The sequence below is a fragment of the Otolemur garnettii genome, unplaced genomic scaffold (genome assembly GCF_000181295.1).
Source record: "Otolemur garnettii isolate 467f Iridium unplaced genomic scaffold, OtoGar3 scaffold00023, whole genome shotgun sequence".
NCBI lineage: Eukaryota > Metazoa > Chordata > Mammalia > Primates > Galagidae > Otolemur > Otolemur garnettii.
In genome coordinates, this window is record NW_003852418.1 from 634,805 (window position 1) to 655,904 (window position 21,100).

The 21,100-nt window shown below is 41.0% G+C and overlaps 1 protein-coding gene across 1 annotated transcript in view; it reads left to right on the top strand.

Moving 5' to 3' along the window:
* The first annotated feature begins 2,480 nt into the window (after nt 1–2,480).
* CTNNBL1 (catenin beta like 1) overlaps nt 2,481–21,100 on the top strand; it is a 171,265-nt gene continuing 152,645 nt past the window's right edge. Inside the window, exon 1 of the mRNA XM_003787583.3 lies at nt 2,481–2,675. Within this exon, the coding sequence (XP_003787631.2) occupies nt 2,646–2,675 (30 nt within the window). The 5' untranslated portion in view covers nt 2,481–2,645. The remainder of the gene's footprint in view (nt 2,676–21,100) is intronic.

Consider the following 21,100-nt stretch of genomic DNA (forward strand, 5'->3'; position numbering starts at 1 on the left):
CCCCAACTAGAATGTAGGTTCCAACAAGTCAAGAACTTTATTTTCTAAACTTCTACCTCCTCAGAGCCCAGAATTGAGAGTAGGATTGAGTCACTCTCACTAAACACGTGTTGAATGAATGAATGAGTCACATTACAGGGGAGGGAAATGCAATTTAGAGAGAGAGAGATATTAATATGCCAAGGGCATACAGCCAGATGTGGTAGAACTTTGACTAGAACCAGAATCAGGGGTGTGCCGGCAGATAGTTAACAATTGGCTCTCTGGAAAACAACAGTAACAACACTGATTTGCAGTCTTTGCTGATTTACATGGCGTAAATACTCTTGTCGTGGTGATTTCAAGCAATTAACTTGATGCCAATTAGTTCACAAACTTCCTGAAAATTTAACCATGGGCTTTTGTAAGCCTGTCTTTACAAGCTGGCTCCAGCACAGGTCTGTTTGTGTCCAAATGGTACACTCTTACCATTACTCTGGCCTGTTTTCTTGAGCAAGGCACAGTCTATATTCATGTCTAAGGAGAAGGGAAAATGACATACAAATAAACTCAGTTCAAAGCAGATTGCATAGGTGATCCTTAAAAAATATAAACCTCGTCTCAAAACTACCCGGCTTAAAATCTTCTCAATGCTCGGGAGGCTGAGGCAAGAGAATCGCCTAAGTCCAGGAGTTGGAGGTTGCTGTGAGCAGTATGACGCTGCCACGGCAATCTACTAAGGGTGATAAAGTGAGACTCCGTCTCTACAAAAAAAAAAAAAAAATCTTCTCAATGCTGTTATCATAAAATCCAGTTTCTTTATCATGGCCCCCAAGGCCCATTGAGATACATCTGCCTCTAGCAGACACTGTGCTAGGCTTAGGGGATAATACAGTGTTGTACATGACATATGTACATCATTACGAAAGTTTTGAAGTACCCAAAAATCAAGAAATTTAAATTTGGGCGGCATCTGTTGCTCAGTGGGTAGGGAGCTGACCCCATATACTGAGGGTGGTGGGTTCAAACCCAGCCCCAGCCAAACTGCAACAAAAAATAGCTGGGAGTTGTGATGGACTCCTGTAGTCCCAGCTACTTGGGAGGCTAAGGCAAGAGAATTGTCTAAGCCCAGGAGTTGGAGGTTGCTCTGTGAGCTATGACGCCACAGTACTCTACTGAAGGCAATAAAGTGAGACTCTGTCTCTTAAAAAAAAAAAAAAGAAATGTAAAATCTGCATGGATGGAACTTGCACAGGTGAATCAGAATGGATACTGGTTCCCGGAAGTGAAATAATGAACCATAACAAAGACAGTCTTAAAACTTTTTTAGTGACCCACGTACACAATCCCTGCTCTCATGGAGCCTGTATGCTAGTCAATGAGGCTTTAAGTAAACTAGTCAATCATTAAGTATAAAATTACAGACTGAATCATAGATGCAGTGGAGGAGGTGCTAGGATAGGGAATAATGAGGAGAGGGGCTGCTAGCTTGGACCAGGAGGGAATTGAAGAAGCCACTCTAAGAAAGTAATAGTTGTATAGCCTTGGACAAGTCCCTTTCTAAGCCAGCACTCTCTGTTAGAAATGCTTCATACAATGAGAACCACATATACAATTAAAAAAAAAAATTAACCATCACTTATTGGGCACAGTCTATGTGCAAGAAACTGGGCCAGATGCTGCAGGGGAAATATCAGGGAAGGTGCCATTTTAATTTTAATTTTGAGACATAGTTTCACTCTGTCAGCTTGGGTAGAGTGCCTTGGTGTGATCATAGAGCACAGCAATGTCAAACTCTTGGGTTCAAGCGATCCTCCTGCCTCAGTCTCCCTAGGAGCTGGGACTACAGACGCCTGCCACAACACCCAGCTAGTTTTTCTATTTTTGGTAGAGATGGGGCCTTGCTCTTGTTCAGGCTTGTCTCCAACTCTAGAGCTCAAGCAACCCACCTGGTTCAGCCTCCCAGAGTGCTAGGATTACAGATGTGAGCCGCCATGCCCGGCCACACATGCAATTTAAAATTTTCTACTAAATCACATTTAAAAAGTAAAAAGAAACGAGGGAAATTACTTTTATCATATATTTTATTTGATCCAATATATCCAAAAATGTCATGTTAACATATAATCAATATTAAGTCTCAGAAATCCAATATGTATTTTACTTACGGCATATCTCGATTCAGACCAGCCACATTTCAAATGCTCATTAGTTAAGTACTGTAGAGTGTAGTACGGCTAGTAAATATAGTGCTGTTCTGAGCCTCCGTTTCCTTATCCGTGAAATGTGGATAAAAAGAGGAGAAATCACAGGAAGTTTGTGAGAGCGCAGGTCAACTATTAGCCCTTCGCCTTGGACTTTCGGGCGCACAATAAAAAGTCGGTAGCTTTGGGGCCATCCTCCCTTCCCCAAGTCTCCGCCCCTTTCCCCGCCCCCTTGAGGAGCTGGGCGGAAGCAGTACTGTCGCAAATGTGGCGCGCTTTACGGTACCGCTGCCTTTTACCGCAGTGTGGCCCGCTCACTCGTGGAGCACTCTTACCCCATTGGCTCTGCGGCCCTACTCGTGGCGCTTTACAGCAGTGTGGCAGGAGCAGCTGCTGAGGCCCCAGCAGTCTAGGAGCAAGTGGAGGGAACCAGTGTACCGGTTGTTGGCGGGGCCGGGGACCATGGACGTGGGCGAACTTCTGAGTTACCAGGTATGAGGGGGAGAAGGGCTGAAGGACGACCTCCTCACCCATGCAGGGGCACGGGGTCAGAGACCCTTCATCTCACCACCACTCATCTCACTCCCAGGCCCTCTCTCTTGTCATGCCATCCGGGGTCCTAGACTCTCGTTTGTCTTCACTTCCAGAGGCCCTGGTGGACTCTTTCAATTGATTCTTTCTCAAGGCCTGAACTCTTTCACCTCCACTCCCTACCCCTGAGGCCTGGTTCCCTTCAACTCCCCTGAAGCCTCAAATTGTTCTGTTTTCATAACCATCCCCTCTCAGCTCGCTTCTCCCCCCAACATTGAGGTGGTGGTGGCACTGGTCTCTCTTGGATTTGAACCCAATGTTTTCCAATGAGTGGCTGTGTGGCTTTTGGACAAGTCGTTGCCCTTTCTTTGAGCCTCAGTTTTTATATCTACACAATGGAGATAGGAATAATTGCCTCATAGGGTATTTGAGGGCAACACCAAATACTTGAGAGCTCATTTTAAAGTGTAGAAAGCTGTGCCCATGTCATTTGTGGCATTTCAGAGACGTTTGGGATTTTAGCCAGGGATGGGTTTCTAGGAATCTTCCTGTCCTTCTTGCTTAGGGTTCTTATGGGGAAACCATGGCCCAGAGGGCAGAAAAGACTTGTCCAAGGACAGTTGGAAACTAAAAGCTAAGATTAGAGCTCAGGGTGTTCTGACTGCTACTCCCAAATCCACGGCCCATCCCCCGTCTTGTGATTCAATAAGGTCCACCATGTGAGAGGCAGAGCTGCACTGCCTAACATGGTAGCTACTAGCTATATATGGCTGTCAAACGCTTGAAATGTGACTAGTCTGAATTGAGAAGTGGTGTAAGTTTAAAGTCTCCATGAATTTTGAAGACTTAGTATGAAATAAGTAAGTTTAAACATACTGACTGCATGGTCATTCTGATCACATCAGTTACTGGTTTGGTTACTGATTATTGGTTATATTGATTAAATGATTGTATTTTGGATAATAGGTGAAAATAATGTAAAATATCTTAATTTTTATATTACATGTTGAAATATACCACTTAGGATTCATTGGGCTAAAGAAAATACATTATTCAAATTAGTGTCACCTTTAAAAAACTTTTCTAATGTGGCTATCGGAAAATGCAAACTTACATTAAGTGGTCCGTTTGCAGCTTTTATTTTTACTGGACAGTGCTGCTATAGAAAATAACATCTGAGTGGGGAATAGGATCTGCTCCTTTGGATAATGTGGTTGGAGAAGAATTCCGAGGACTGGATATTAAAGGACTCAAGGTTGAGAAGGAGCAGTCATATGAAGGGGGCACAGTGATAGAGGGAAAGGGAACAGCCTATTAGAGGACCAGGAAGAAGATAGAGGTAGCTGGAATGGGGCAAGTGAGCAGGAGAATGGTAGGTGATGAAGGCAGAGATAGAGGCAGATGACAGATTATGTGGGCCTTCCTTCTGGGCCATGATATAGAGTTTGTATTTTATTTTGAGAGATGCTATAGGTAATGTGATTCAGCCCACTTGTTTACAGAGGAAACGTGAACCCCAGTCTGATAGAGAAACTTACCTGAGGTTGTAGGCCAAGGTGATGGGAAGAACTGAAATCAGAATCCTGGTCTCCTTATTTCCAGCTCTGTTCATTTCCCACATGTACTTTTCATGTGATTTCCTTTCTGTAAGATCTGTGTCCACTCTTTTGCTTCCTAAAAGATGGTAGAGTCTGGAATCTAGTCCATACTCAGTCAAATGCACATATCCTTTTGGGGAAAGTCATGAACAAGTAAGTTTCTGGATGCCAAAGCTCTTTGAAAACAGTAAGATTTTATAGACATGAAAGATGCTTTACTTACCTACAGCATCTCTAAATCCTCATAACAACCATATGTGGAAGTTAGTGTTGTGGGGGTTTTTTGTTTGTTTTTTTGAGACGGAGTCTCACTCTGTCCTCTTGAGTGAAGTGCTGTGGCATCATTATAGCTCACAGCAACCTCAGACTCTTGGGCTCAAGAGATCTTGCCTTAGCCAGCAAGTAGGCTGGGACTACAGGTGCCAGGCTCAGCATCTGGCTAGTTCTTCTGTTTTAGTAGAGATGAGGTCTCACTTTTGCTGTGGTTGGTCTCAATTCCTGAATTCAAGCCATCCACCTATCTCAGCCGCCCAAAATGCTAGGATTACAGGTGTGAGCCATCATTCCCAGCTGAAGAAGATACTATTTTTAATCCTTGTTGTGCAAATGAGGAAACTGAGATACAAAAAAGTTACTATCTTAGGCACCTAGCCAGTAGTGGCGGGGCCAGGGTACTCAGGCAGTCTTACTTTATAGCTGGGGCTCCTAACCACTGTGCTGTAGTCTGTCTACAGTATGCTAGAGGTTGAGCCAAAGTGCTTTCAGACAAGTTCTCACGTTTAACTCTCAAGCCCTCCGAGGTAGATGGCACACCTATTTTATAGAAAAGGAAACTCAAGCTAGAGAGGTTTAGTTATCTGCCCAAAGTCAAATAGCCAGTAAAGAACAGAGCCAGAACTGAAACCCACTGAACATCTAAACGTACCTTTCTATTTTGTTTTCAGATTTTTAAAAAGTTAAAAATTTGAAGTAGAGTACACATATAGAGGAATGCATAAATCTTAAGATCCGTTGATTATAGTTATTATTTAGAAAGCAGACTCAGCTGAACCACAGAAGTTTACATCTTGGGGACATAAGGGTATGACGTTGCTAATTTGATTTTACTCACCTTCAGAGTTTGATTCAGTTAGTCTCCTGTGGTACTTTAAATTTTGCATTTCTCACCAGATCCTGAGTGATGCCAAAGCAGCTGGTTCAGGAACTGTACCAGGCGTCCTCAAACTACGGCCCATGAGCCACATGTGGCCCACCTAGGACATTTATCCGGCTTGCCAGGTGTTTTTGCTGCTGCTGCCTATTCTGCTTAGCAGCCGACTCATCCCAGGACCCACAGTCCGACCCTCCAATGGTCTGAGGGACAGTGAACTGGCCCCCTGTTTAAAAAGCTTGAGGACCCCTGAACTATACATTGTGATCCCCTGATCTAGAACAAACTACATTCCTTTAAAAATTTTCTCCAGCTGAGACATTCTCCTCCCTTCTCATGGGCATTGGTTTGTGGGTTTTCTTAAGTTATACTTTTCCCCTGCCATTCAAGAGATTGAGAGCAAATCACTTAATCTTTCTGGGCCTCAGTTTCCTTATATGCTTAATGTGGGGATTAAGTTAAGACTCTCTCTGAGGTCCCTTCTAGCTTTAAAATTCTGTGGTACTAATTATTTATGCCAAGGGCTCCAGAGATTTTAAGGAATAAAAAAGCTTGATATAATGCAATGAATTGGGGCTGAAAATCTGGGAGATTTGGGGTTTTTTTTTTTAAAGCTTCCTTTCTTTTTATTTATTTATTTTTGCAGTTTTTGGCTGGGGCTGGGTTTGAACCTGCCACCTCTAGCATATGAGGCCAGTGCCCTACTCCTTTGAGCCACAGGCACCGCCCAAACTTTTTTTTTGCAGTTTTGGCTGGGGCTGGGTTTAAACCCACCACCCCAGCATATGGGGCCAGTGCCCTACTCCTTGAGCCACAGGTGCCACCGGGGATTTGGGTTTTAATCCTACTTTATCATTGCTTAACTGGGTGACTCAGGACAAGTCATTTTCCCTCTCTGTACATAATTTTTTTTTTAACTTGTAAAATTAGGAGACCATATGACTTCTGGTTCTTCTCATTCCTAAAATGCAGAGACTAAGGTGAATTCCACTCCTGAAATTCAGAGACTAAGCAAGGAAAAGTAACATGTAGCATGAGGAATTGTTTATTAAAAGTATTTAACACTTTTAATAAAGAAAAGAAAGAAATTAAGGTTTTCTTTTGGGGTGCTTATTAAATTTAATTTTGAGGCCAGGCACCTATAATCCTAGCATTTGGGAGGCTGAGGTGAGAAGCTAGGAGTTCAAGACCAGCCTGAGCAACATAGTGAGACTCTGTCTTTACAAAAAAATAGGAAAATTAGCGGGATGTGGTGGTGTGCGCCTGTAGTCCCAGCTACTCAGGATGATGAGGCAGGAGGCTCACTTGAGCCTAGGAGTTTGATGTTGCAGTGCACTATTAGGACATCGTGGCACTCTAGCTCAGACAAAAGAGTGAGAGCCTGTCACACACACACAAATTTTTTTTTTTTCATTTTTTGAGTAACTTCATGGGAAGATTCCAATTTTCTGCTGAGATTGGTTCTTCTACAAGTAATTGAGTTAGGCACCAAGCACCTCCGTGTATGCCTTCTATCCTTGACATATGTTAACTATTCATTTGAGAAGACTGGAGAATTACAGTGTGGACAGGAGGTGATGGAAAAAGTCTTCAAGAGGAAACCAGTTATGTTTCCAATATGGAAATTTACATCTTTGATGCCTTCAGGCTTAGACATCTCATCAAGAAGTGTGCCTGGCAGTGCTTTGTCTGAGAAGTTTCTGCTGCGTAGGCATGGGTATGAACTCCAGGGCACTCTCATTAATACTAATTCCACAGATGTCTGGAAAAAGTTCTTACCTCCGAAGTTTTGCAATAAAGAATTCACATTTAGTGCAGCTTGTGACATGAGAGGAATTCTCTTCGAGGCAAATTGGGGTTGGGACCCTTGGTTTTGGTGATACTGCAGACGTCCACACCTCTTGGCACCTATCAGTAATAGCATTTCCCTTGGGTTGCAGGGGCTTGGAGGAATCTCTAAACTTGCTTCTATCCCTCTCTTCTTTCTTTCTTTTGAAATAAAGGTTTTTTTTATGATGATAAACTGACAGGAACAGTATTAAAGAAAATATTTGAGAAGAGGAAAACTACCCCACTTCAACATACATTTTTCTATTCTCATAGTCCTTGTGTATTTGATGTGGCTATAATCATTGTATACATACTGTGTTGTGTTCTATGCTTTTAATTTAACATAGCCAGAAATATTTTCTATGTTATTAAAGATAGCATAGCTTTCATTTTATTTTTAATATTTGCTTGCTTTTTTGTGAGTGATAGACCATTTTTCCCTAAAGTGTTTTTCTATAATTTGGGTATTTAGGTGCTTCCTGGGCTTTTGTTCTTTGAGGTAATATTATAGTGGTGTTTTTTTCTTCCTTCCATCTGTTGTTAGTTCTTATCATGTGCCATCTCCTGTGCTAAGTATTGCACGTACTAAAATTATTAAGGATTCATGATTTTGGGCAGTGCCCATAGCTCACTGGGTGGGGTGCCAGCCACATAGCCCCAGGCTGGCGGGTTTGAACCTGGCCCAGGCCAGCTAAACAGCAATGACAACTGCAACAACAACAACAACAACAAAGAATTCATGACTTAGGGAATGAGACAGGCCTTTAAACAACTAACCGTATGAATAAAAGCATGAGAGTATAATGGAAGGAAAGACTGGATGTGCCTAGAGAGGGGATGTGTTGAGGGAATGGATTTGGTTTGGTCTTTGAAGAAAGGGTGATGATGGTTAAGTAGGATCTGTGGATAGTTAAGTAGCTTGAGGACAGTCATTCTTGACTGGGACTATAAGGAGCAAAAACCCTTAATATTTCAGAGTGAAATGTTTAGAGCTTTGGGTGAATGGGAGGGGGAATGGCAGGAGAGTATGGGGTCCTCTCAGCTGCAAATTGTTAAGTAATCCGTAGTGTTCATGTGGAGTTAATCCTTTATCAGTTTATAGTACTAACTGTAAACTGTATATTCCATTGTAATTGTTGCAATCTTGATAGTACTAGTTATATTTTTTTCTGTTAGTCTAGTAGGAATATAAAATATTAGTTGAAGGTTGCTTTAATAAGCATTTTTTTTCTTGTGTGTTTATCATTTGTATTTCTCGTCTTGTTCTTAGTGCAGTAGTTGCAGTTGTGTAATTGAGCTTTTCTGTTTGCTTTTTTGTTGTTGCTGTGTGGATAAGAAACATCACTGAAAGCCTGAATACCAGTGTTCAAATATATCTTTCCTTCTGTAGTAGTCTCATCTTACCTATAACCCTAAGAATATGATTCTAATCATGTCATTTTGCAGCATCATGAAGTATGCTCTTTATGCATGAGTTTAGTAGTTTTTGAAGTTTTTGTTAGAAGTGTGACTGAATAATAAAGAGCTATTCTCACTGATATGTCCATTTCAGAGTGTTTTCATTTTGTCTTTTGTCTAATGTTTTTGTTTTTATTTTTTGGAGATAGAGTCTCACTCGGTTGCCTCTGGGTAGAGTACCCCAGGATAGAATGCTATGGCATCACCCTAGCTCACATCAGACTCCTGGGTTCAAGTGATCCCCCCTCAGCCTCTTGAGTAGCTGGGTGCCCACCATAATGCACCTGTAGAGATGGAGGTCTCGCTCTTGCCCACGCTGATCTTAAACTCCTGAACTCAAGCGATCCTCCTGCCTTGGCCTTTCAGAGTGCTAGGATTACAGGTGTGAGGCACCACGACTGGCCCCTGAGTGATTTTTAAAAATTCATTTTCTCCCTTTGCATCTTCTCATCCTCTCTCTTTCCTCTAGCTCATTCTTCTCACACTCACAAAACATATTTATGTGCCTTCTTGCACACATTCTTTACTAGACTGTAGACTTAGAGGTAGGAACTAGTGCCTAGCAGAGTGTCAGCCATAGTTGATGTCTAATTAAGTGGTGGTTTAGTGATTGAATGAATCGGTACATGCCTTCAACTATGCTGTGGTGTTTCCCCTTTTGGAAAGCCTTTGCTCTGTTACCAGCTATTTGTTGGTCTGTATTTCTGCTTTCATGTTAGACTTCAGGAAAATTTGATTCACACCTGTTACTTCAGTTTCTGAATGGCTTTCCTTGTCATCATTTCTTGCTGCTCTAGCTACAAAACGTATATTCTTTGGGTTTTTTTAACTTTTTATTTTGAATTAATTTTAAACTTAAGGAAAATTTACAAAATTTCCATATATTCCTCATCCAGCTTCCCCTAAAGTTAACATCTTACATAACCATTGCATAATGAACACAACTAGGAGATTAACATTTATATAATATTAGTAGCTAAACTGCTACTAAAACATTAATTCACATGTCCCAGTATTTCCAACAATGGTTTTTTTCTGTGCTCTTTCATGGCATCTAATTGTCATATTTCCTTACTCCCTTCTTGTCTTTTATTTTTGAAGAGTACTGGTCAGTTATTTTATAAAATGTCCAAAACCCACATTCTTGAATGTTGACAGTGTTCTTTTGCCAAAAATTTTCTTGGGCCTCATTTCTCTCTACTCTTCACTAGAGTTTGACTCTAACCCTATTCCTCATCTTTTTAGAATAACTTATTCATTCTTTTCCTTTTAGTACCTTTTCATAGAAAGCTGTTAGCTCTCTAGTCCTGATTTGTGTTTCATATGTCTGTTGAATATTCTGACTAGGTATTCTAGTATCACATAATTCTCTGCTTCCTTCTGTGCCTGTCCCCATGGCTAATTTTGCATTTTAGTTAGGGGTGTTGATATTCAGCACACTTGAAAGAAGCCTTGGAGCTATTTCTCAAAGATGAAAGGGCTCGGAGATGAAAGACAAGGTTCTTTCCTCATGGATCATACAAGCTCATGAGCAGAGGGTTAGTTCCTCTCTTAGGAGTCAAGAAGGTGTTAGGATATGAAAGTGATTAACTTGCAGTCTGGATAGGAAAATGATTGTGTCACATCATTTTGTATAGCTGTAGAGGAACTGGAATTAGGAGCTTATAGTGTAATAGGGGTAGACTATGGATTTGGAATCCAACTTCCACGTGTTGGTGCTGTTATGGCGGCATGAACAAGATGTGGCACAACAGCTCTGCCAGTAGGAAGTTGGGGAAGGCTTCGTGGAGGGGGTGCTGCATCTTCAGGAGTCTTTTTTCCATTCCTTTCTGCTCCACCCACCACCACCTAAAGTTTAGACTCTAAGACTTGGTCAAATGAGTAGCTTCCTTCTAGGTCTTTTTATCATTGTGGATCTCATATAGGCATGGCGAATGTGGGTTTATTTCTTCTATAGGCTAACAGAGAACCTTTCTCCAGTCATAAACTTCAGTCCTTCCTATTCCAGCTTCCTTGGAGATAGGTCTTAATGAGTTGGCTTCCTCATTTTGGAGGTGAACTTGAGGAAGACAGGCATACCTTTCTGTGTTCTCTCATTTGGTGTTATTGTTTAAATTGGGGGATTGAATTTATAAGGGGTTTAACTCAATAGAGAAGTTTTCCTATATAAAAATGACTATCTTGGAGAATATGGATGGTTCAAAATGGCTTTTCAGCACTATTGGAGAAAGCATATGCCTTTCTGAGTGTGCCTATTAGGTGTCTTTTGATGTTTAGTATAGTAGATGAACATAAACTCTGACTCAGATTGCCTACGTTTGAATCCCAGCTCTGCTACTTGCTAGCAGTGTGACCTTGGGTCAGCTAATTACTTTAACCTTCAGGTCTCATCTTTAAAATGAAGATTATATTATAATATCTATCTTTGCTGTACCATCTTCTAAAAAATTTCTACTTCACCATCTTTTGTTAAAATAGAGGATTGAGTGAGACAGTGTGGGTAGTGCTAAGTAATATAGTGCCTGACACATAGTAAGTTCCCAGTAGATATTAGCTGTAATTTTCTTTGTTGATATCATTGCAAATAACACACATGCTCCAAACAAACAAACAAAAGTTTTTCTTGAATTCTACAAAGCTACTTCAGTATTCTCAAGGTTATTAGTCCCTTGGAGATTAAGATTTAGAGTGTTATGCAATGAAATGAGAATAGTTTGTCACCTACACATGCCACAGTAGCCACAGTATAGAAGTGTTCTTGGTAGTTAAAGCACAACCATGTTCTGCCACAGTTAGCAGTCATTGATAGCAAGAATTATGCCATCAACACGGTAATTCTTTCCCCTAGATCTCCCCCCCTCCCTGGAGATCTCTTTACTATCACTAAGACATCTCAGTTTTCTTCTCATTTAGTACCAGGAATCTCATTTACAAATTACTCCCCCATACCCCGCCACTTAGTGTCCTAAAGGAAGTGGTTGGGTTTGGTTTGAGTCTTGTATAGCTGTAGAGGAACTGGAATTAGAAGAAGTTGTAGCAGGAATTCTGATACCTCCTCTACCTTCTCCAAGGCCAGCCATTTGGCTCTGTAGTATGATACTTCAGCTAAATACAGGCGTACCTCCAAGGTTCTGAGGGTTCAGTTCCAGATCACCCCTAATAAAGCAGGTCACATGAATTTTTTGATTTTCCAGTGCATATAGTACAGGTTATGCTTATACTATGCTATAGTGTATTAAGTGTGCAATAGCGTTATGTCTAAAAAATGCACATATCATAATTAGAAAATACTTTATTGCTAAAAAATGTTAAAAGTCATCTGAGCCTTCAGTGAATTGTCCTTATTTTGCCATTGATATTGATGGCTATTGACTGATCACAGTGGTGGTTGCTGAAGGTTAGGTTGGGTGTGGCAATTAAAAAAAATAAGACAGCAATGTAGTTTGCCCCATTGATCAGCTCTTCCTTTCACAAAAGATTTCTCTTTTAGCATGGGACACTATTTGATGGCATTTTACCCACAGTAAATTTCTTTCAGAATTGGAGTCAGTCCTCTCAAAACCTGCTGGTGCTTTATCAACTAAGTTTATGTAACATCCTAAATCCTTTGCAGTGTTGACAGCATCTACACCAGGAACAGATTCCATCTTAAACCACTTTCTTTGCTTATCCATAAGAAGCAGTTTCTTATCTGTTCAAGTTTTATGATGAGATTGCAGTAATTCAGTCATATCTTCAGGCTTTATTTCTAATTATAGTTATTTTGCTATTTCTTTTTTGTTATTTGTACCATATCTGTAGTTACTTCATCCACTGAAATGTTGAACCCCTCAAAGTCATCCATGAGAGTTGGAATCAGTTCCCTCCAAACTCCTTTTAATTTTGATGTCTTAGGGTGGTGCCTGTGGCTCAAGGAGTAGGGCACCGGCCACATATACCAGAGGTGGCGGGTTCAAACCCGGCCCTGGCCAAAAAAAAAAAAAAAATTTGATATCTTGACCTCCCATGAATCACAAATGTTCTTAATGGCATGAAGAATGGTGAATCTATTCCATAAGGTTTCTAATTTACATCACCCAGGTTCATCAGAGGAATCAGTATTCATGAAAGAGATAGCCTTAAGAATGGGTTTCTTAAATACTAAAACTTGAAAGTCAGAATTACTCCTTGTTCCATGGGCTGCAGAATGGATAGCGTGTTAACAGGTATGAAAACACCATTAATCTTATGCATCTGCATCATAGCTCTTGAGTGACCAGGTAGATTATCAATGAGCAATAGTATTTTGAAAGGAATCTTATTATTATTTTTTTTTTTTTGAGTAGTAGTTCTCAACAGTGGACTTAAAATATTCATAAGCCATTCTGTGAACAGATACACTTATCTAGGCTCTTTGCTCTATTTATATAGCCCAGGGCAAGTAGATTTAGCATCATTCTTAGGGCCCTCAGATAGATGAAATGAGCATTGTCTTTAACTTAAAATTACCTGCTGTATTAGCCCTCAACAAGAGTGTCAGCCTGTTTTTTGAAACTTTGCAGCTAAGAATTGACTTCTTTCTGGCTATCAAGGTCTTATATGTCATCATTGTTTCATTTACACTGAAAATCTGTTGTTTAATATAGCCATCTAGGTTCACTTTTCCCTTTCACGTTATGGAGACGGCTTCTTTCCTTAAACTCCATGAACCAACCTTGGCTAGTTTCAAACTTGTTTGTGCAGCTTTCAGACCTTTCTCAGTTTGCATAGAATTGAGGAGAGTTAGGGCTTTGCTCTGGATTAGGCTTTGGCTTGAGGGAGTGTTGTGGCTGGTTTGATCTTTTATCCAGAGCTCTCACACTTTCTCCATATCAGCAATAGGTTGTTTGACTTGCTTGTTATTTGTATGTTTACTGAAATAGCACTTTCAGTTTGCTTTAAGAACTTTCCTTTGCATTCACAACTTGGGTGCAAGAGGCCAATCTTTTGGCCTAGCTTTCAGTCTTTTGTTGCTTTTTTTTTTTTTTTTGCCAGCTGTGTTTGAACCCGCCACCTCTGGTATATGCGACCGGTGCCCTACTCCTTTGAGCCACAGGCACCACCCATCTTTTGTTGCTTTTGACATGCCTTCTACTAAAGCTAAATCATTTGTAACCTCTTGAACACTTAGAGATCATCGTGGACTTATTAACTGGCCATGATGCAATAGTGATGTTTCTCAGGGCATATGGAGGCCCAAAGAGAGGGAGAAAAATGGGGGACTGGCCAGTCATTGGAGCAATCAGAGCACAAACAACAATTTTTTCTTTCTTTTTCTTTCTTTCTTTTTTTTTTTTTTTAGATACAGAGTCTTACTTTGTCGCCCTCAGTAGAGTGCTGTGGCGTCACAGCTCACAGCAACCTCCAACTCTGGGCTTAGGCGATTCTCTTGCCTCAGCCTCCCAAGTAGCTGGGAATACAGGTGCCCGCCACAACACCCGGCTAATTTTTTTTGTTGTTGTTGTTGCAGTTTGGCTGGGGTCAGGTCTGAACCTGCCACCCGTGGTATATGGGGCTGGCGCTCTCAGTTAAGTTTGCTGTTTTACATGGTATGGTTCATGATGCCCCCAAACAATTATAATAGTAACATCAAGGATCACTGATCACAGATCACCTTAACAGATATAATAAAAACGGTTGAAACGTTGTGACAGTTACCAAAATGTGACATACAGGCATGAAGAGAACATACACTGTTGGGAAAATAGCACTGATAGACTTGGATGATGAAGGGTTACTGCCATCCTTCAATTTATAAAAAATGGATATTCTGTGTCTAGAATGTCATACAATAAAATGACTTATGCCTGTGGTTCCACACCATTTTCCATAGATTTCCAGGAGTGACTGATCTGTAAGTATTAGGACTCCAGCTCCATTGTGTTTTGGCAGATACTAGTGAAGGATCTAGTGAGACTACCATACTGCATTTCCATCTTTTAACTCATTTTAGATTATCGGTTTCTAGTAAGCAGATTATCTACTTTGATTCCTTGGACTTCTCTTTAGCTAACTATCCAGCAGTGTCCAGAGTCTATGATTGAACTGAGAAACCAAGCAGAGTATCATGGTGTGTCTCTTGTCTTTATTCCAAAAGCAAATATGATTGATGATTAAACAGTTTGGCATTATTCATTCTATTGATACATAAAATTGTGGATTGATTACATTTTTTATTTGACCTCCTCCCCCTCCCCCCCGCAAGAGCATCAGAGTTTAGAGTTTCTTTTGGGATCTTTGATAGACTTAAACATTAGCAGTATATCAGTTCTCTGCTGGTATATAATGTTGGAATGCTATTATATTTTGCAGCTTTGGATAAAAAGAAAAGTGTTCTAGTTATAATTTGTTGTGTTATCTTTTGGCAGCCTCTCTGAACATTAATGCTTCCAATGGAACAGCTAATATCTTACCCGACTGATGAGGGAAACTTTTGAACATCTCAAGGTTATAGAATTATTTACAGAGAAGCTGAAACACGGAGTGGGGCTCTGGCCAAAAGTAAACTCTGTTGGGCAGAGGATGGTATTATAGAAATGCCAAAGAATTAACAGAATGCTGAAGCTCAGCAATAAAGGAGGACAAAAAAAAAAAAAAAAAGACATTCCCACTGATTAATTGAGGATTGTAGCGGAAAGAAACCCATAATAAGGTTCCTTTTTCAAAAAAATGGTACAGGCTGTATTGAATTGGACTAACTCATTTACCTGTTATTGTTGGAAAATGTGGTGTTCCTCATAAACAGATTTTCCAGATAACTGAAGCCTGTGAGTGGGGTGAGAATGCTAAAACGAGGAGAAACCTAGATATGATGTATTCCAGCCTCCTCCGTTTACACATGGAGAAACCAGAGCCCAGAGGGAAAGAAACTTGTCTCAGGATCCAAACTACTTGCTGCCGAAATAGTTTAGAGTAGTGCTTTGTGTATGACGATGCCATCTCTTCTTTGACATGTGCAGAAGTTGTAGTTTATCATTTTGTGGGGCAATCTCTCTAACATGTACATTAACTTTTCTCAGTAGGTCACAGTGTGGTCTCAGGATCATCATTATGAATACATGTTCATTGTGCCCACATTCTCTCAGTCACCTGAGACCCTGTATGCTTGTTCTTTTTTTTTTTTTTTTTTTTGAGACAGAGTCTCATTATATCATCCTCGGAAGAGTGCTGTGGCATCATGGCTCACAGCAACCTCAAACTCTTGGGTTTAAGTGATTCTCCTACCTCAGCCTCCCAAGCAGCTGGGACCACAGGTGCCCACCACAATGCCCTGCCATTTCTTTGCTGCAGTTGTCATCATTGTTCTGCAGGTCTGGGCTGGGTTTAAACCTGGCAGCCCTGGTATATGTGGCTGGTGCCCTAGCTGCTGAGCTACAGGTGCCGAGCCCAGTATGCTTGTTCTTGACCTGTTTATGTCTCTGTCTAGTTCCTATCTTGTGCTTGACTCTTGGCTTGCTCTCTCTCATATCCTGTGCCCTTACCTCCCAAACACACACACCTTTAGGCTTGGTATGTGCTCTCTAGCTCCCAAATGCTGACTCACCGTTATCAAGGACTCTGGATGGCTGGGACTGGAGGATTAGACGGGCCAGACATGGTAGTCACTAATGCACTGGGGCCAAAGTGTGCCTCATATGGCGTGTTGTACCCTAGCTAGACCCTTAAGACCACACTTTGGCCCCAGTGCATTAGTGTTTACCATGTCTGGTCCATCTAATCCTCCTATCAAGGACAGTTTGGGCAAAACCAGACCCACAGGCCTTGCACATTTTCCAACTCTGCAACTTTGACAGACTGTGAGTTCTCTGTCTTGGTCTTGTCTCCCTCTGCCATTGTTTCTTATCATACACCAGGGGTTGGTGAAGAAATAGAATGCTATTCACTGTTGTGTCTAGGGCATTGTGGCATATGCTCACAGGGTGTGAGACAATCCACATTTGGGGGGAATTAGTAAATTTCATTTGGATTAATGCTCCACATTGAACCTTTTATTTTTTAATCATTCATTGTATATGTATTAGATGCCTACTAAATGTGAGATGTTATGCTAGACAGTGGAAATAGAATGATACACAAGATGGCCACAGTTCTTGTCTTTATGAAATTATAGCCAAGGAAGCAAAACAGGCAATAAACAAGAAAAACAAATACCAAAAAAAACAAGAATGCTTAAAGAAGCAAATATACAAGATAAACAAAAACAAGATAATTTAAAATAGGGATATGAAGGGGGGAAATGGGCTAATACAGTAACGGGAGAGCCATTTTATTTACTTCAGAAGGTTCCAGAAGGCCCCTCTGAGCAGTGACATTTGAGACGAGAACGATCCAGCCATGTGAAGAGCTGTGGGAATAGCAGGGTAGGTTAGTCCAAGGGAAAAACAACACGAAAACCCTGAGGTGAGAACTGACTTGTCATGTTTCAGTCACTATGGTTAGAGCGTGGCCAGTGAAGAGGGGACTGTTGAGATAAGGACAGGGAGGCCACTTATGGGGAGGAGGCAGAGCCCTAACATGTTTGAACTTTATTCTCAGTACCACGGGAAGCCGTTAGGTGTTTTAAAATGGGAAGTAGCAGAACAACAAGCATAAACAACTTGGTTTATGTTTTAAAAGATTGCTGCAGATTGGAGAAGAGATTGTAGGGCAGCAATCCGGCCAGCTTAGTTGTTGAAGGGGATAGAATTCTCCTTTGTGCTGCAGAGGGCTGCAGCTGAAGCTGTGCTCTCCCTGGGATAATTACTTTCCTACCTAGGTTGTTTTCAGAATCTTTAGTTCTAAACATTTAATCTGTGTTCTGGCTTAATCAAAAAGCAGCTCTCTCTCAGTGCCAGGCTTGGCTCAGAAAGTGTGGGCATGGTGCCTTTTGTTGAGCACCCTGGCCCAGAGAGAATGCAAAAAGCAGCCCCTGGTGGACCTGAGGACAATGCAACCAACCCCAGGCACCTGGTAACTTGCGTGAAGCTTCGGAATCCATAAACTTTATGTGCTTATGCAAAACAGTTGCAGATGGTCTGAACTGATGATTAAATATCACTGCTGCTTTGCCCAGATCTTCTGTGCCATCCTCTCCATGTCTGGTTGTACATTACAGTGGGCAATTTAGGGGGCATAGCCATTTCTGCTTGCTTCTAGGACATCTTTTTCCAGTCAGCTTAGGGGAAAATTTCAGTTTCTGTCAGTTGTGTGACTGCAGTGGAGCAATGGTTTGTGAATAGCTACTTTTTGTTATCAAAATTCAAAACCCCCCACAAAACTTAAAAAGGACTGTCCCTAATGAAAGGGAATAATTGCCAGCTATTGCTGTCGTTGGGAGTTCTCCAGTGGGAGTTCTGCCATCAGACTTGTTAGAGTTGGTTGGCAGGGACTTTTTCTCCTGAGTTGGCACATAGAGATCTGAACGGGCAGAGATAACACAAATTAGCAAAGATACAAGCATTATCTGCAGAGGAACAGATTTCCTTCTGACCAGAAGTGCCATTGGTGGGCACCACCCTAATTTTCGATGCATGTCTTACCACCAGAAGACAGGACTTTTCAGCAAATAAAAAGAATTCCTTAAGCACCACCCGGAACTGGGCAGTTTTTATAAGACTTTTAAGTTTCCAAGGGCCTCAGGCTGCTTAATCTGCCAATGTAAAGTCACTGAATATTATCTTCCTGGCTCCTCACTGGGGATCCTTATACCTCATTCAGCACAATGAACTTGGAGATAGAACTCCTATTTTTCTCTCTTTCTCTCTCTCTCTCTCTTTTTTTTTTTTTTTGCTAAAGATTTCTTCTTTCTTCTCCATCAAACTTGCAGACACCGAAGACTTAGTGCAGGAAAAAGATGGCATCTGCCTCTGGCTGACATGACTCGTGCCAGTGGTCATGTGAGGGATTCCATAATGAAGATTGCACATAATTCCCCATCCTCTTGAAGCCTGTCCCATAATTAGAAGATTAAACATTTTTGTTTAAATTGGTAATTTTTTCCCCTCCCTTCTCTGAGTGCTTAAAACCACCATTAGAGCAGGATGGAGAGTTGTTAACTATCTGATGTTGGTCTCCATGTTCTAGTTGTGATTATCAGCAGGAGGTTGAAGAAGTCTTATTTTAATTAAAAATGCAATTTTCTGCTATGCCTCACCTTGTGTGAGGCAGAGACACTTCTGACCATGTGAACTTTGTGATTGCTGAGTGTAGTGAGTATAGCTTTTCTTAGGAGCATGACACCAAGCCTAATGGGATAATATCATGAGGGGGTGTGCAGCTGGTGAGGTATTGCCTCTGCCTTGATGACACATTGGCCCTTCAGTTGACACATTGACTTTGTGTTTATGGGAGAAGGGGGTCACTTGTGGGGAGGCTGTGTTCCTGAATTGAAGTGAATGACAAACAGCTTAGAAAGGAGCATGAGCATTTTCATACATTAAGTACTTTTCATACTTAATGAAATAGAAGAATATATGTTTGTTCCTCCCTATGTCACCCAACCCAAAGAACAAAACAAAGGCCTTGAGCAGTGTTTTTCAGTCTTTTTTATAATCTCATCTATAGTTAACTTATAGTTAAACTTTCATGGTGCACTTAAGTTATTTTGATGAAAAAAGAATAAGAAGAATATACTTACTGTGCTTTGAACATTTTTTTTTTTTGAGACAGAGCCTGTTGCCCTCTGTAGAGTGCTATGGCATCATAGCTTACAGCAACCTCCAACTCCTGAGCTCAAGTGAACTTCTGGTCTCAGCCTCCCAAGTAGCTGGGACTACAGGCACCTGCCACTCCTGGCTAGTTTTGTAGAGATAGGGTCTCTCTCTTGCTCAGGCTGGTCTCAAACTCCAGACCTCCAGCAGTCCACCTGTCTTGACCTCCCAGAGTGCTAGGATTATAGGTGTGAGCCACCGTGCTAAACTTCTTTTGAAAATAATTTAATTAATGATCTTTAAAAATTTTCACCGCATACCAGTGTGCCATAGCACATAGGTTGAAAATCTCTGGCCTAGAGACTACCAGGTATCGAAGCCCACTGAGAGCCAGGCTTTGCACAACCTGGGAACCCAGGGAAGTCATTGTTCTTATTTCCATTTTGCAAATGAGGAAGGAAGCTCACAGACATTTAGTAATTTGCCCGAAGACCCCCAGGAAATAGATAGTGGAATCTTCTTCCTCCTATTGTGCTTCTGTGGATGTAGGTAACTTTGAAAATGAGAAAGACCCTCAGAGCATAGACTGCAGCAGAATGCTACCATTGTTCTGCTTTGTACTTGCCTCCATTCTGTTTAACCTGCTGTTCTTTATTGGAATTACTTGATTACATGCCTTTCTTCTCATTGGACTGTAAGTTCCCAAAAAGCAGTGACCAGATCAGTGCCTGCCATAGAGTAAATGCTCAATAAAAGTCTCTTGGCTGAGAAAGGAAAGAATGAAGGATGAATGAATGAAGCAGTGAATCAATGATTAGGTGACTAAATTTGTGTCTCTTCTAGATATCTTTTTACATTGAGGCTTAGGACCTCAGTTGCTGTCTTTTCTTGCCTTTTCTTGATGGGAGTAGATTAAGCAGTGTCTGTGAATGACAGTGGCCCTCATCATAGGAAACTTTGGGTGAATCTTGCCTTAAATAACAGATGATCTTCATGAAAGCCCAATTCTACTATTATAGTAACCTGAGAGCTGATTGGCATATCTTTTAAAGATGAGTATTGTCTCTGACTCTAAAGCAAGAGTTAAATTGATTCATTTATTTGTTAGTGATTTACTGGAAGTCTACTGAGGCCATAATTGCTGTTTTTCTTTATACCCAGCCTCATAGGTGAAAAATAAGATCGTACAGAACAGCAAGATTAGTTTTTATTTTGTGTTGATTTAATCTGGTGTAATCATTTCCATTTGATATTATTTTATCTTTTAACATTTTTTGAGTACTCTTTCTGGGTTAGTCATTTCCGCATATTATCTATCCCACGACACTAGAAAGGCTTTTTGCAAGGATAAAACTAAGGTGGTGGTTTGTCCCAGGTCACACACTAGTATCAGTAAACCCAGGTGTCTTGACAACCAGAGCCCATTGTCTTCTCACTACATGGTCATTCCCTATTAATGGGACTAGCTTAGCATTAATTTCTCATGTGTTTTATGTTTTGTACAGGCCTAGGACAAACCTGGGTTTCCAAAACAGAAAGTTGCTAACAATTGCTAACGCTTCTAACAATTCACTTGAGTTTAAGGAGCCTCAGGAGGCAGATCTATAGTAAGCACAGAAACCCAGTTAAGACAGGACGGTTTCCCAATCACATGGTGGAGTTAAGATGTAGAAAGAGCAAGAGCTTTTGGCTTTGACTGGCAGT